The 15,477-nt window shown below is 33.0% G+C and overlaps 1 protein-coding gene across 1 annotated transcript in view; it reads right to left on the bottom strand.

The window, feature by feature from the left end:
* The window catches only part of LOC148940683 (uncharacterized), a 212,574-nt gene that overhangs the window by 84,328 nt on the left and 112,769 nt on the right, over window positions 1-15,477 (bottom strand). Inside the window, exon 6 of the mRNA XM_089105039.1 lies at window positions 5,918-5,998. Within this exon, the coding sequence (XP_088961165.1) occupies window positions 5,918-5,998 (81 nt within the window). The remainder of the gene's footprint in view (window positions 1-5,917; window positions 5,999-15,477) is intronic.

Genomic DNA, 15,477 nt, shown 5'->3' with positions numbered 1-15,477 from the left:
AGTAAATTATTTTTCTAATGAAAGCTGAGACGGTATCCTATCAAGGTGGTATCCAGAGGGGGGGGTAGGGAGGTATTATATTTAAATGATAATAGCTCGAAATTTTATTTATTGAAAGCAGGGATCCCAAAAAGTTCATCTTTTTTAATTTAAAGCAGAGACAGCATCCTATCAAGGTGGTATCCAGAGGGGGGGGGGGGTATTGAGCTATCATATTTAAATGAAAAATACCTTGATTTTTTTTTTAAAAGCAGGGGTGCCAATAAGTTAATTATTATTTTTTTTTAAAGCAGAGACGGTAACATATCAAGATGTTATCCAGAGGGGGGGCATAGGGAGTTATTATATTTAAGTGACAGAACCTTGATTTTTTTTTTTATTGAAAGCAGGGATGCCAAAAAGTTGAAAAGTTGACAAAATTAACAAGATTTTCGTGAGTTAAACTTGATACAGCACTTGCATGGTTTTATCGTCCAAAGGGAAAGGGGCATATGCGTCCAATCCGTTTTTTTTCTTATTGATGAAACGGGTTTACTTTGAAAACATTCATTCTTATGTACCAGGTAGATTCACACTAAAACGAATTGGTGTGACGAAATCGATATCGACATCCCCACCTAACGTTGCGCTCGAGTGACAATGGCGCCCTTGGTCCAGTGCCAAAGTTACATTAAAAGGCCTGGTCATAATAAAAGTTTTTAATTTGGGAGGTTCAAGGAGGAGTCTTTGATTTTTATGACCTCAGGGTACTAGGTGTTGCAAAATTCTTGTGTATGTACAGTGGTTAAGAAAATTCGATCACCCCAAAAATGATTAATAAACATATGCACAAATTTAACATTTGTAATATTATAACAATTTTTTAAACTATTTGAAGAAAAGCGAAAAAGTCTAAATATACCTAACTATGCTTGAAAGCTATTTTAAACAGAAACTCGTTCGAGATTTCCATGGAAACGACCATAGCAGAAGCTTTGAGTCTGGGTGAGAATCAAAGAAGTGTCTGAGTATTTTGACCACAGGTGACTTATTGTTGCAACTTTCTTAAATTTGGTAATTCTTGTGATCATTTGGAAATCAAAGCTTAAACTCAATAATTGATACTAAGTGTCCTAACATTTTGCCTGGATTAAAAGTGACGAACTAGGATGAACATTTCAACATCTTCCTGGAGCTACTTCAGTCTGCATATTATTTCATTTAATTGCACTTAAAAGGGAGGAGCTTTTCATTTTTTACCTAAGAAAATAGCTGGCACTTCATTTTTGTTCATAGCCAATAAACTATTAAGTGTTTTTTGTGTCATTGTAATTGAAGTGTTCTCATGTGAAGTGTTCATCATGTATTTTTCAACTTGATAAAGTTACTCCTTTTAGATACAGTTTATAATTTGACTGATATTAGGTATTTATCAGTTTATAATTTGGAATGAATCCCCTAAAGAAAAAATGAATACTATCCAAAAGAGCATCCAAAAGCAATAAAAAAGCAGCAGTTCAGCCTTAGCCTACATGACATATATTCTATAAAGAAGCCAAAAATAACTTTAAAATGCATTTTTTTTTTAAATTGTAATTAAAAACCAGTTTTTAATACAAGAAGGATTCTTATTAAACCAAAACACCAAAAAAAAAAAAAAAAAAAAAAAATCAATATCAAAGTCGCCCATTTAAACTGTTTTAAATGTGAAAAAAACAGATATAGGCAAAGGGCATTGTGAAAAAATTAAGCTTCTAAGTTCAAAGTTATATTCAAAGTTTTTACCCAGATAACTGACGAATTTTGTGATACGGTATTTGAAGTTTTATATGCAGTAATGCTCGATGAAAAAAAACTACTAATTTTGATACATATTTATGTTAACAATACATAGCTAATAGATACTTCAACTACTCGTATTATGCAAGGGTTCTGAAACGCCACAGCCATTTCGTTTCTACCAGATTTCTACTTCTCTTGATGAATAACGATGAAGACCAGTTTCCAGCCAGCGACTTGTGAATTTTTGAACTCATGAATAGGCTCGAATCTGTTGTAAATTGAAGCTGTGATTTGAGAAAGACTGATGAAAACATTGATTTTTGCGGTTAACATTTATCGCGCCGGCGGCGCGCCGCCGCCTCTTACCGGCGGCGCGGCGCGGCGTGCTGTTTTTTGCCCCGCCGCCGCTGATCTTCCCTCATCGGCGCGGCGCCGGGTTCTACTCTAGATGATGGGGCAATTACCTTTTGTAAGCGCAGGAAAATCAGAATCATTAAAAAATTTCACTAAAACCTGTAAGTTATGCATAAAAACAAATATTTAACTGGTCTTGTAGCTACAAAGCAACCCTAAAACACCAATTTTACCCTGTTTTTCTTAGGGAGTACCTTATTTTACCTTATTTCACCAAATTTAGCTTATTTTACCAACTTTACCAATTTTACTAACCGACTTTTTATTTTACGGTTATTTTAAGACACTAACATAGGGATCCTTAGATTCTTTTCATCTGGATATTTACTAGAACAAGCAGTCAAATCTTAGAAAAAAAACAGGTGGAAAAGAGTCTCTTGGTAGCCCAATACTTATCTGAAATGTGCGGGAGAGCGATAGAGGGGTCGCTAATTTCAGTTCATTAGGACAGTAACCAGTCGTGTTTTTAGAGTTTCAGCCAAACGTAGTCAGAAGTGACCTTTGATTGCCTTTTTAAAGTCAGGGACCGACTTCATCTCCCTCTTCAATCAATAGCTATTAGTAAATGAAAATGTTATGTGCATTATTTAGAAAAAACGGGGTATGAAATGTCGCAGCTTTCAAACCGTTCATGGTAGAAACGGCAAATAAATAATGATACTTTTCAGTGGAACCGAAACTCTAAAATGAAAATTTAATAAGAATGTAATACGTTAACCGAATAAGCCTTTCATAGCGATTCCAAGGACAAAATTCCTTAAGTTTGAAGGTATCCATCAAAAGTTATTGGCATGAAACTTTAGTATTATTTTAAATAAAGAAGAATAATACTCTGACAAGAGGGAAGGGTAATTCTGATGAAAATAAATCATTAGATTCAACATATATGATAACCCTGGAGCTAAGTTTTCAAGCCAAAATTTACAAGAATATTGGTTTTGGTACTTTTTTGACTTGCAAAACAACATGTCATCACAGCAAAGTGCCAATTTGTGCCATTGCTTAAATAAAAGCCCTTGAAATCACTATTATGCTGTATTTGTTGTACTCTAAACTACTATCAGGAAATTTTCAGTCGAAGTTTCGCATAAAGAGTGAGAAGGGACTAGGAAGGTGATAGCCCTCTTGCATAGATGGTCACGTATGTTCGTTTTAAGTTTCTACTTCATTCTTTATTCTAACTAAAAAAATTGTTTTTTTTTTAATAAGCATAAAACATTGCAAGTAATCTTTAACACGGGTTAGTTCTGAAATTTAGATGCATGATTTCAATTTTTACTTAGATGGAGAGAAAGACAAACCTAACGCAGTTGGGCCCAAATCCAACAGCAAAACGTTACAAGATAACAAATTAATTTTTTGAAATGCAATAGATTTTCTTTTTTGCAACGATTCATCGATTATTGTATTACATCTGAATTTATGAATGATTTTGAAGGAGAAATGGCTTGATCATGTGTTTAATGCCAGTAATATTAATCAGAAGTATGGTTCAGTAGTCACAACTTGCGGGTGGTTCATGTGTTCTTTAGTTTTAAAGGTCCTAAAGAATGTGCTAATCCATACTCCTATCTTCAGGGACGTACACACGAATTTGTAAGGCAAACACAGATAAACAAGCGAGTTGTGCGATGAATCTTATATTTTTTTATAACCTACTGTGGTCGTCCTAGCCGAGTGGATTGGTGCGCTGGATTTAAGATTCTTTGTCCGATAGGGCGAGAATTCGAATTCTAGTTTATCCAATTATTTTATTTGGGACGGGGGTCTGTGGCATGACTCTGTATGCTCAGCCAGAGTCAACCGAGCTCTAAATGGGCACCTGGAGAACTCTGGGGAAGGTAAACAGGAAGGGTGTGCGAAAGCACAGGATGGTCGGTCCCCAACCCCCGATTGCATTTCCTGGTTGAAGGGCCAAGAAACGGAGATCAGCACCACCGGTAGGGACTCTAAAGTCCAATGTCGTATTCTTTACCTTTACCTTTTACTGTATAATCAGGTGAGGTGGGGCAACACAAAAAAAAAACCTCTACGATGAAAATCCAAAAGTAAACGTATCAAAAGAGGATGATAAGGACCTAACCGCAAAGGAGCCTTATCTTTTACTGTCGAATCTAAATTATTGGAGACATCGAAATTTAAGTAGCACCAAACCCATTAACACTCTTTTAGTTCTTAAGTTATTTGGGAACAAGACAGCAACTTTGATGCTCCCGAGAACTATACCAAAGGATTCCTTAATGCTCACCTCTTTAAGAGATTAAATAAAAATGTTTTTTCAACTGAAAGTAAGGAGCAACAATAAAATTAAAAACGAACAGAAATTGTTACGTATATGAAGGGGTTTGCCCCTCCTCAACACCTTGCTCTTTACGCAAAAGTATTTTAGTACTTTTTAAAAGCTTTTTATTGTTCTAATTAAACGACCCTTGTGTTTCAGGAGTCGCTCTTAAAGAATTGGTACATAATAAAAACTTTAGCACAGAGAGCAAGGTGTTAAAAAGGGGGCACCCCCCTTTACATGCACAATAATTTATGTTCGTTTTAATTTTTAATGTTGCTCCTTACTTTCAGTTGAAAAAACTTGTTTTTTTTAATTTAATTTGTATAGAATTCAGGCACTTTCCCCCAGGGTAAAATTTTCCCTAACAAGTTTACCACCTATAAAGTTTCCTCCCCATGAAAAATTTCCCCGTTGAAAAAGAAACCATCAGAAAATCCCCCCCCCACCCGAAACTATACGCATGCTTCCCAATAACAAATACCATGCTTACACAACGGGCAAATTTTATAACTCAAAGACCTTTCCCCTGGGGCTGTGGAGGGGGTCATGTTATATCTAAGGATATAGTTATTGGGCCCTTCAAATATGATGAACAAAATGGCTATCTCAAAATTTTGATCGGAAAATTTTGGGGAAAAAGGGGCGGGGAGGGGGCCTAGTTGCCCTCCAGTACTTTTGGTCACTTAAAAAAGGCACTAGAACTTTTAATTTTCGTCCAAATGATCCCTCTCTCGATATTCTAGGAGCACTGGGTCAATACGATCACCTCTGAAATAAAAAACAAATAAACACACATCCGTGATCTTTCTTTGGGCAAAAAATAGAACAATTCCGCATTTTTGCAGATAGGAGGTTAAAACCTCTGAAATAAGTTTATCTGATACGCTGAATCTGATGGTGTGATTTTCAGTAAGATTCTTCGTCCTTTAGGGGGCTGTTTCCCCCTTTTTTCGAAAATCAGGCAAATTTTCTCAGGCTCGTAACCATTGATATGTAACACTAAACGTAATGAACTTATATATTTGGAATCAGCATTATATTATCTTTTCCCTTAATCGTTTTTATTAGGCTAGAAAGCCGATTATTTTGATATCGGTATCATAATTCCGTTTTTTAGAGTTTCGGTTACTATTGAGCCGCTTCGCTTCTTACTTACTATTCGTTAGCACGAACTGTTTGAAAAGTCCGAATGCTGCAGGCTATAATCAAGCAGACAAGTTAAGCATGGCTTATGAGAAATTGACGATTTCTTATGAATTTGATTATTTTTCAAAGTCTGTAAGAAAATTGCAAGTTTTGATTATTAGCAACAAAGAAAGAAAAATAGCCAAGAATCTAGAACACTTACATATGCAAGTGTGTATGCAAACTCCATGGTAAAATAGTATTTTGAAAGAAGGTAAGAAAACATGAAAAAACTTTTAAAATCTAGCTGTAGAAAACAAGACTTGTACCAACCTTATAATTGCCAATTTCATTTGGAACTATTTCAAACACATCGTCTGAGACTATAACTTCGGTAACAATAGTGTGGAACGGCTGGAAAAATAAATGACTTTACGTAAAATGCATATTATATGATGTCCTAATGCTTATAAAGAGATTAAAATTAGATTAGGGGCTCTTCAGAAGAGAGTATCCTTCTGACAACATTCCTTATTAATACAAGCGTTCTATATTTTATACACTTGTCGAATATCATATTCACGTTTCCGACAATGCACCCCCCCCCCGTGATGGTCCCATAAATAGCCCTAAGACAAATAAAACAATAAAATAAAACACAAAAACAATGAAATTCGCACTTTATAATATGCAACACGTTTCTATTAATTGGATTATCATATTTCCTTCCCCTGTTAAAAAAACTGATATCAATGTATACCATAGATATATCAATTATAAAAAACGTTGCTCATGGTTTGACTTCTTTTTCTAAATATCAATGGGATGTTACATTGATCCAAGTTTGCTTTACATTTTTTTTATAAAGGCAGTGATAAATTTAAGTACGTTGTATTTCAGCCTTTTCCCCAAATGGATTCCATATACACCCTTCATTGGGTCATGATAGATAAGCCTCTAAGAATGCATTTCAATAACAAGATAGGAACAATTAAATTATCCATGTAAAGCAATTCCCATTGGAATTACATTATTAAATATATTTGAACACGAATGTAAGCATTGTATTTCAGATTACATGTTCAGGGCTCCACACAGCGAGATCCTGGCACACATTCACTCACTCGTAGGAAACCTAATAAGCCCCAACGGTTCTGTATACATTTGCTCAGCTAACTATTTAGAGAAAATTATGTAGAAAATGACAAAAAAAATCTCTTCGTGAGTCTTATCAGTAGAGTGCTAACTTATACTTCTAAGAGTCCTATGTACCAAACAGGTTTTTCTGGTAGGTATTCTATTCTAGAGGTCATTACATCTTTGCCAAGAGATTTACGCAATTTAAGGACAAGTTTTTCTGACGTAGATTTCTAGTTCATGATATACAAGTTTTTTTTTTAGGTTAAATCTGTGGTCATTCATCTGTAAGTTGATTAGTAGGTTTTTTTTTTTTAAACTTGGCTAATAGGTTTTTAAACCTATTACTACGAACGCTACATGCATTCCATTTTTGGAACTAGGAGCGAGATTGTGTGATGCTATCAGACTGGTTTCGTTTCATGGGTTCATTAATAGAAGGACTAATGTTTTTGAAAAGAGTAATTACTTCTTTAGTTTACAAGATTTGCGAATTTTTTGCGAAAAGATATTTGCGTAAAGGTATTGCGATGGTTAATAATGCCTCACGGGTAATTAAAGAATGGGATGCTTGCATCAACAATACAAAGAATATGCTCAGATACTTAATAGAGTTGACGCCTACAAGAGACATTGGTAGAAGGTATTCAATAGCTTAATTGAAAAGTAACGATAGAATGACATTGTGACTTGACCTAGCTTTACCTCGCCGATGTGATCTGTATAATACACAAGTGATGATTTGCACAGTGTTGTCAATTTTAAATAGTTTAGAAATAAAAAAAAATTAACAAGAAATGGCTGAAAAGTGGTTTGAGGGAGTTGAGTTGCACAAGGGTTCAGTTATATGCGGATTCAGTTACTCGGGGATTAGTTAATTGGGGTCGAGTAGCATGGAGATTCAGTTGTACTGGTTTTCGGTTATACATGGGTTCTGTTACTTGAGGGGGTTCAGTTGTACGGGGTTTCGGTTATAAAGGGGTTCAGTTAAATGGGGGTTCAGTTGCATGGGGGTTGATTTAAATGGGGATTGAGTTCCACGAGAGTAGTGCTTTGTCGTGGTTTAGCTTGTCACAGTTTTAAAAGAGCTTTACGGGGATTGAGAGACTCAGTTGCCGGATTCCGTGTTGTTTTTCTTTACTTGGTGGTCATTAAAAGCGAAATTTGTGTGTTAAATTACTAGTTTTTGTATCTTTTAAAAGAGGTTTCCGGGGTGTGAGAGACTCAGTTGACTAATTCCTTGTAGTTTTTCTTTTTTTGGTGGCTCTGAATAAAAAAAGTTTTTTAATAAATAAGTAGTTTTGTATCTTTTAAAATAGCTTTAATGAGGTTGAGAGGCTCTGTTGGCTAATCCCTCGTGATTTTTCTTTACTTGGTGGTCATTAAAAACGAAATTTTTGTGTTAAATAAGTAGTTTTTGTATTTTTTAAAAGAGCTTTAATCAAAATTAAATTGCATTTACTACTTTTCATTTAAACTAATGCAGTTTCTATAAAAAATTTGAAATTATTTCGTTTAAACTTCTATAAAGTTAAGTTAACATGTTTATCTCCAATCCCCACTCAAGAATTTTGATCTGTAAGATCTGAGAAAAATTGGTTTGTAATTGCATTCAGCATATGCGATAGAATTGACTATGGTACGAAAAGAGCTCGTAAAACTGCAGTTTCTATAAATAAGGCTGAATTACAAAATCAAAATTAAATTGCATTTACTACTTTTCATTTAAACTAATGCAGTTTCTATAAAAATTTGAAATTATTTCGTTTAAACTTCTATAAAGTTAAGTTAACATGTTACCAAATTCCACATTATTGCACAGAAATATCAAAATCGTAGGTTAGAAAAGCACAGGCTATTTTTTTATTGAATTCAGCATATGCAATAGAATTGATTTTCGACGTATTTAAAAAAAAAAACAATTCAAATTGAATAATCTGGTAGATGGATAGAACTAGATCTTAACTAACAATTGTTAGTGGTATTGTTACAATTGTTACCATGTAGAACTACAGAATGATTTAAAACTGTATTAAAAGTTCAGAAGCACATCTATACTATTTGCTAACAATAGGAGAAACACATTTACCTTCTTTCAAATTATTTTAATTTAGGTAATTGTTCAATATCTCCAACCCCACTCAAGAATTTTGATCTGTAAGATCTGAGAAAAACCGGTTTGTAATTGCATTCAGCATATGCGATAGAATTGACTATGGTACGAAAAGAGCTCGTAAAACTGCAGTTTCTATAAAAACGGCTGAATTACAAAATCAAAATTAAATTGCATTTACTACTTTTCATTTAAACTAATGCAGTTTCTATAAAAAATTTGAAATTATTTCGTTTAAACTTCTATAAAGTTAAGTTAACATGTTACCAAATTCCACATTATTGCACAGAAAAATCAAAATTGTTAACGGTATTGTTACAATTGTTACCATGTAGAACTACAGAATGATTTAAAACTGTATTAAAAGTTCAGAAACACATCTATACTATTTGCTAACAATAGCAGAAACACATTTACCTTCTTTCGAATTATTTTAATTTAGATACTTGTTCAATATCTCCAACCCCACTCAAGAATTTTGATCTGTAAGATCTGAGAAAAACCGGTTTGTCATTGCATTCAGCATATGCGATAGAATTGACTATGGTACGAAAAGAGCTCGTAAAACTGCAGTTTCTATAAAAAAGGCTGCATTACAAAATCAAAATTAAATTGCATTTACTACTTTTCATTTAAACTAATGCAGTTTCTATAAAAAATTTGAAATTATTTCGTTTAAACTTCTATAAAGTTAAGTTAACATGTTACCAAATTCCACATAATTGCACAGAAATATCAAAATTGTTAGTGGTATTGTTACAATTGTTACCATGTAGAACTACAGAATGATTTAAAACTGTATTAAAAGTTCAGAAGAACATCTATACTATTTGCTAACAATAGCAGAAACACATTTACCTTCTTTCGAATTATTTTAATGTTGGTACTTGTTCAATATCTCCAATCCCCACTCAAGAATTTTGATCTGTAAGATCTGAGAAAAACCGGTTTGTAATTGCATTCAGCATATACGATAGAATTGACTATGGTACGAAAAGAGCTCGTAAAAATGCAGTTTCTATAAAAAAGGCTGACTTATAAAATCAAAATTAAATTGCATTTACTACTTTTCATTTAAACTAATGCAATTTCTATAAAAAATTTGAAATTATTTCTTTTAAACTTCTATAAAGTTAAGTTAACATGTTACCAAATTCCACATTATTGCACAGAAATATCAAAATCGTAGGTTAGAAAAGCAGAGGCTATTTTTTTATTGCATTCAGCATATGCAATAGAATTGATTTTCGACGTATTTAAAAAAAACAAAAACAATTCAAATATAATAATCTGGTAGATGGATAGAACTAGATCTTAACTAACAATTGTTAGTGGTATTGTTACAATTGTTACCATTTAGAACTACAGAATGATTTAAAACTGTATTAAAAGTTCAGAAACACATCTATACTATTTGCTAACAATAGGAGAAACACATTTACCTTCTTTCAAATTATTTTAATTTAGGTACTTGTTCAATATCTCCAACCCCACTCAAGAATTTTGATCTGTAAGATCTGAGAAAAACCGGTTTGTAATTGCATTCAGCATATGCGATAGAATTGACTATGGTACGAAAAGAGCTCGTAAAACTGCAGTTTCTATAAAAACGGCTGAATTACAAAATCAAAATTAAATTGCATTTACTACTTTTCATTTAAACTGATGCAGTTTCTATAAAAAATTTGAAATTATTTCGTTTAAACTGCTATAAAGTTAAGTTAACATGTGACCAAATTCCACATTATTGCACAAAAATATCAAAATTGTTAGTGGTATTGTTACAATTGTTACCATGTAGAACTACAGAATGATTTAAAACTGTATTAAAAGTTCAGAAACACATCTATACTATTTGCTAACAATATCAGAAACACATTTAACTTCTGTCGAATTATTTTAATTTAGATACTTGTTCAATATCTCCAACACCACTCAAGAATTTTGATCTGTAAGATCTGAGAAAAACCGGTTTGTAATTGCATTCAGCATATGCGATAGAATTGACTATGGTACGAAAAGAGCTCGTAAAACTGCAGTGTCTATAAAAAAGGCTGAATTACAAAATCAAAATTAAATTGCATTTACTACTTTTCATTTAAACTAATGCAGTTTCTATAAGAAAATTGAAATTATTTCGTTTAAACTTCTATAAAGTTAAGTTAACATGTTACCAAATTCCAAATTATTGCACAGAAATATCAAAATTGTTAGTGGTATTGTTACAATTGTTACCATGTAGAACTACAGAATGATTTAAAACTGTATTAAAAGTTCAGAAACACATCTATACTATTTGCTAACAATAGCAGAAACACATTTACCTTCTTTCGAATTATTTTAATATAGGTACTTGTTCAATATCTCCAATCCCCACTCAAGAATTTTGATCTGTAAGATCTGAGAAAAATCGGTTTGTAATTGCATTCAGCATATGCGATAGAATTGACTATGGTACGAAAAGAGCTCGTAAAACTGCACTTTCTATAAAAAAGGCTGAATTAGAAAATCAAAATTAAATTGCATTTACTACTTTTCATTTAAACTAATGCAATTTCTATAAAAAATTTGGAATTATTTCGTTTAAACTTCTATAAAGTTAAGTTAACATGCTTCCAAATTCCACATTATTGCACAGAAATATCAAAATCGTAGGTTAGAAAAGCACAGGCTTTTTTTTTTATTGCATTCAGAATATGCAATAGAATTGATTTTCGACGTATTTAAAAAAAAAAACAATTCAAATTGAATAATCTGGTAGATGGATAGAACTAGATCTTAACTAACAATTGTTAGTGGTATTGTTACAATTGCTACCATGTAGAACTACAGAATGATTTAAAACTGTATTAAAAGTTCAGAAACACATCTATACTATTTGCTAACAATAGCAGAAACACATTTACCTTCTTTCGAATTATTTTAATTTAGGTACTTGTTCAATATCTCCAACCCCACTCAAGAATTTTGATCTGTAAGATCTGAGGAAAACCGGTTTGTAATTGCATTCAGCATATGCGATAGAATTGACTATGGTACGAAAAGAGCTCGTAAAACTGCAGTTTCTATAAAAAAGGTTGAATTACAAAATCAAAATTAAATTGCATTTAGTACTTTTCATTTAAACTAATGCAGTTTCTATAAAAAATTTGAAATTATTTCTTTTAAACTTCTATAAAGTTAAGTTAACATGTTACCAAATTCCACATTATTGCACAGAAATATCAAAATCGTAGGTTAGAAAAGCACAGGCTATTTTTTTATTGCGTTCAGCATATGCGATAGAATTGACTATGGTACGAAAAGAGCGGAAACTATCTCTTAAAAAAAAAAATTTGCTCACCAGGCTTGGCGAAGTAAATTCTTCTATTCGTGTTCCACTTCATGCTTCAAATTGTAAGAAGGAACTGAATATACATCATACTGTTTTTAAGGGATTTTGTACGTATCTCGGATTAAGTCTCTTCTTAACATTATTCTGCAATAACGCTACATCTTGGGGATTAAAAGAGTCAAATTTCACCTTAAAACGCTAACATATCTGATCAAGTAATTTAAGTCTTAGGATCAATTTCGTAGGAAACACTCGATACCCTTAAGATGTCTGATTCAAATTATTAAACCTATGGAAATTCTTGATTATGTAATTCAGTCACTTTTACAGAAGCTGTACATTTTTTGTTACCAAGTTCGGGTCTAGATTTAATTTTTACAGAAACTGTACATTTTTCTTACCAAGTTCTGGTCTAGACTTACCTTTAATTCGAACTGTAAGTAAGGAGTGACACGGCTCAATAGTAACTGAAACTCTACAAGACAATTAATAGCTTACTCACATTCTGTTACAAAACTCCTGGTTTATACAAAAATCGCGAGGACTAAAAGCGGTAGTGGATTAGATAAAAAAAACCACGGGTGGGACCCCCACCACCAAGGTTAGGTTACCTAACATTTCTAGGTGCCCCCACCCCCGGGGGCCACGGGGACTGAAAGCCTACCACGGGTGGGACCCCCACCACTAAGGTTAGGTTACCTAACATTTCAAGGTGACCCCCCAACCCCGGGGCCATGGGACCGAAAGCCTGACACGGGTAGGACCCTCACCACCAAGGTCAGGTTAGGTTAGATTAGGTTAAGTTACCTAACATTTCTAGGTTAACTTGCATCAGGTTAAGTGGCGTGCCACTTAACCTGATGTAAGTTAACCTAGAAATGTTAGGTAACTTAACCTAATCTAACCTAACCTGACCTTGGTGGTGAGGGTCCTACCCGTGTCAGGCTTTCGGTCCCGTGGCCCCGGGGTTGGGGGGGGTCACCTTGAAATGTTAGGTAACCTAACCTTGGTGGTGGGGGGTCCCACCCGTGGTAGGCTTTCAGTCCCCGTGGCCCCCAGGGGTGGGGGGGGCACCTAGAAATGTTAGGTAACCTAACCTTGGTGGTGGGGGTCCCACTCGTGGTTTTTTTTTTTTTTAATCCACTACAGCTTTTAGTTTTCGTGATTTTTGTATTAACCAGGAGTTTTGTAACAGCATGCGAGTAAGCTATTAATTGGCTTTTAGAGTTTCGGTTACTATTGAGCCGTGTCGCTCCTTACTTACAGTTCGAATCGAAGGTAAATCTAGACCAGAACTTGGTAAGAAAGATGTACAGTTTCTGTAAAAATGAAATCTAGACCCGAATTTGGTAACAAAAAATGTACAGTTTCTGTAAAAATGAAATCTAGACCCGAATTTGGTAACAAAAAATGTACAGTTTCTGTAAAAGTGACTGAATTACATAATCAAGAATTTCCATAGGTTTAATAATTTCAATCAGACATCTTAAGGGTATCGAGTGTTTCCTACGAAATTGATCCTAAGACTTAAATTACTTGATCAGATATGTTAGCGTTTTAAGGTGAAATTTGACTCTTTTAATCCCCAAGATGTAGCGTTATTGCAGAATAATGTTAAGAAGAGACTTAATCCAAGATACGTATAAAACCCCTTAAAAACAGTATGATGTATATTCAGGTCCTTATTGAAATTTGTAGCATGAATTGGAACACGAATATAAGAATTTACTTAGCCAAACCTGGTTAGCAAATTTTTTTTTTTTTGGAGATAGTTTCCGATATTTCCGTACAATAGTCACTTATACCGCATATGATGAATGCAGTAAAAAAATAGCCCGTGCTTTTATAACCTACGATTTTGATATTTCGGTGCAATAATGTGGAATTTGGTAACATGTTAACTTAACTTTATAGAAGTTTAAACGAAATAATTTCAAATTTTTTATAGAAACTGCATTAGTTTAAATGAAAAGTACTAAATGCAATTTAATTTTGATTTTGTAATTCAACCTTTTTTATAGAATCTGCAGTTTTACGAGCTCTTTTCGTACCATAGTCAATTCTATCGCATATGCTGAATGCAATTAAAAACCGGTTTTTCTCAGATCTTACAGATCAAAATTCTTGAGTGGGGTTGGAAATATTGAACAAGTACCTAAATTAAAATAATTCGAAAGGAGGTAAATGTGTTTCTGCTATTGTTAGCAAATAGTATAGATGTGTTTCTGAACTTTTAATACAGTTTTAAATCATTCTGTGGTTTTACATGGTAACAATTGTAACAATACCACTAACAATTGTTAGTTAAGATCTAGTTCTATCCATCTACCTTATTATTCTATTTTAATTGTTGTTTTTTTTTAAATACGTCAAAAATAAAATATATTGCATATGTTGAATGCAATAAAAAAAATAGCCTGTGCTTTTCTAACCTACGATTTTGATATTTCTGTGCAATAATGTGGAACTTGGTAGCATGTTAACTCAACCTTATAGACGTTTAAAAGAAATTATTTAAAATTTTTTATAGAATTTGCATTAGTTTAAATGAAAAGTAGTAAATGCAATTTAATTTTGATTTTATAATTCAGCCTTTTTTATATAAAGTGCAGTTTTACGAGCTCTTTTCGTACCATAGTCAATTCTATCGCATATACTGAATGCAATTACAAACCGATTTTTCTCAGATCTTACAGATCAAAATTCTTGAGTGGGGATTGGAGATATTGAACAAGTACCTACATTAAAATAATTCAAAAGAAGGTAAATGTGTTTCTGCTATTGTTAGCAAATAGTATAGATGTGTTTCTGAACTTTTAAAACAGTTTTAAATCATTCTGTAGTTCTACATGGTAACAATTGTAACAATACCACTAACAATTTTGATATTTCTGTGCAATAATGTGGAATTTGGTAACATGTTAACTTAACTTTATAGAAGTTTAAACGAAATAATTTCAAATTTCTTATAGAAACTGCATTAGTTTAAATGAAAAGTAGTAAATGCAATTTAATTTTGATTTTGTAATTCAGCCTATTTTATAAAAACTGCAGTTTTACGAGCTCTTTTCGTACCATAGTCAATTCTATCGCATATGCTGAATGCAATTACAAACCGGTTTTTCTCAGATCTTACAGATCAAAATTCTTGAGTGGGGTTGGAGATATTGAACAAGTATCTAAATTAAAATAATTCGAAAGAAGGTAAATGTGTTTCTGCTATTGTTAGCAAATAGTATAGATGTGTTTCTGAACTATTAATACAGATTTAAATCATTCTGTAGTTCTACATGGTAACAATTGTAACAA

The sequence above is a fragment of the Artemia sp. Qi Xiang Cuo genome, chromosome 19 (genome assembly GCF_049724085.1).
Source record: "Artemia sp. Qi Xiang Cuo chromosome 19, ASM4972408v1, whole genome shotgun sequence".
Taxonomy (NCBI): domain Eukaryota; kingdom Metazoa; phylum Arthropoda; class Branchiopoda; order Anostraca; family Artemiidae; genus Artemia; species Artemia sp. Qi Xiang Cuo.
The sequence above is the reverse complement of the archived record's forward strand: the minus strand, read 5'-3'. Positions and strand labels throughout refer to the sequence as shown.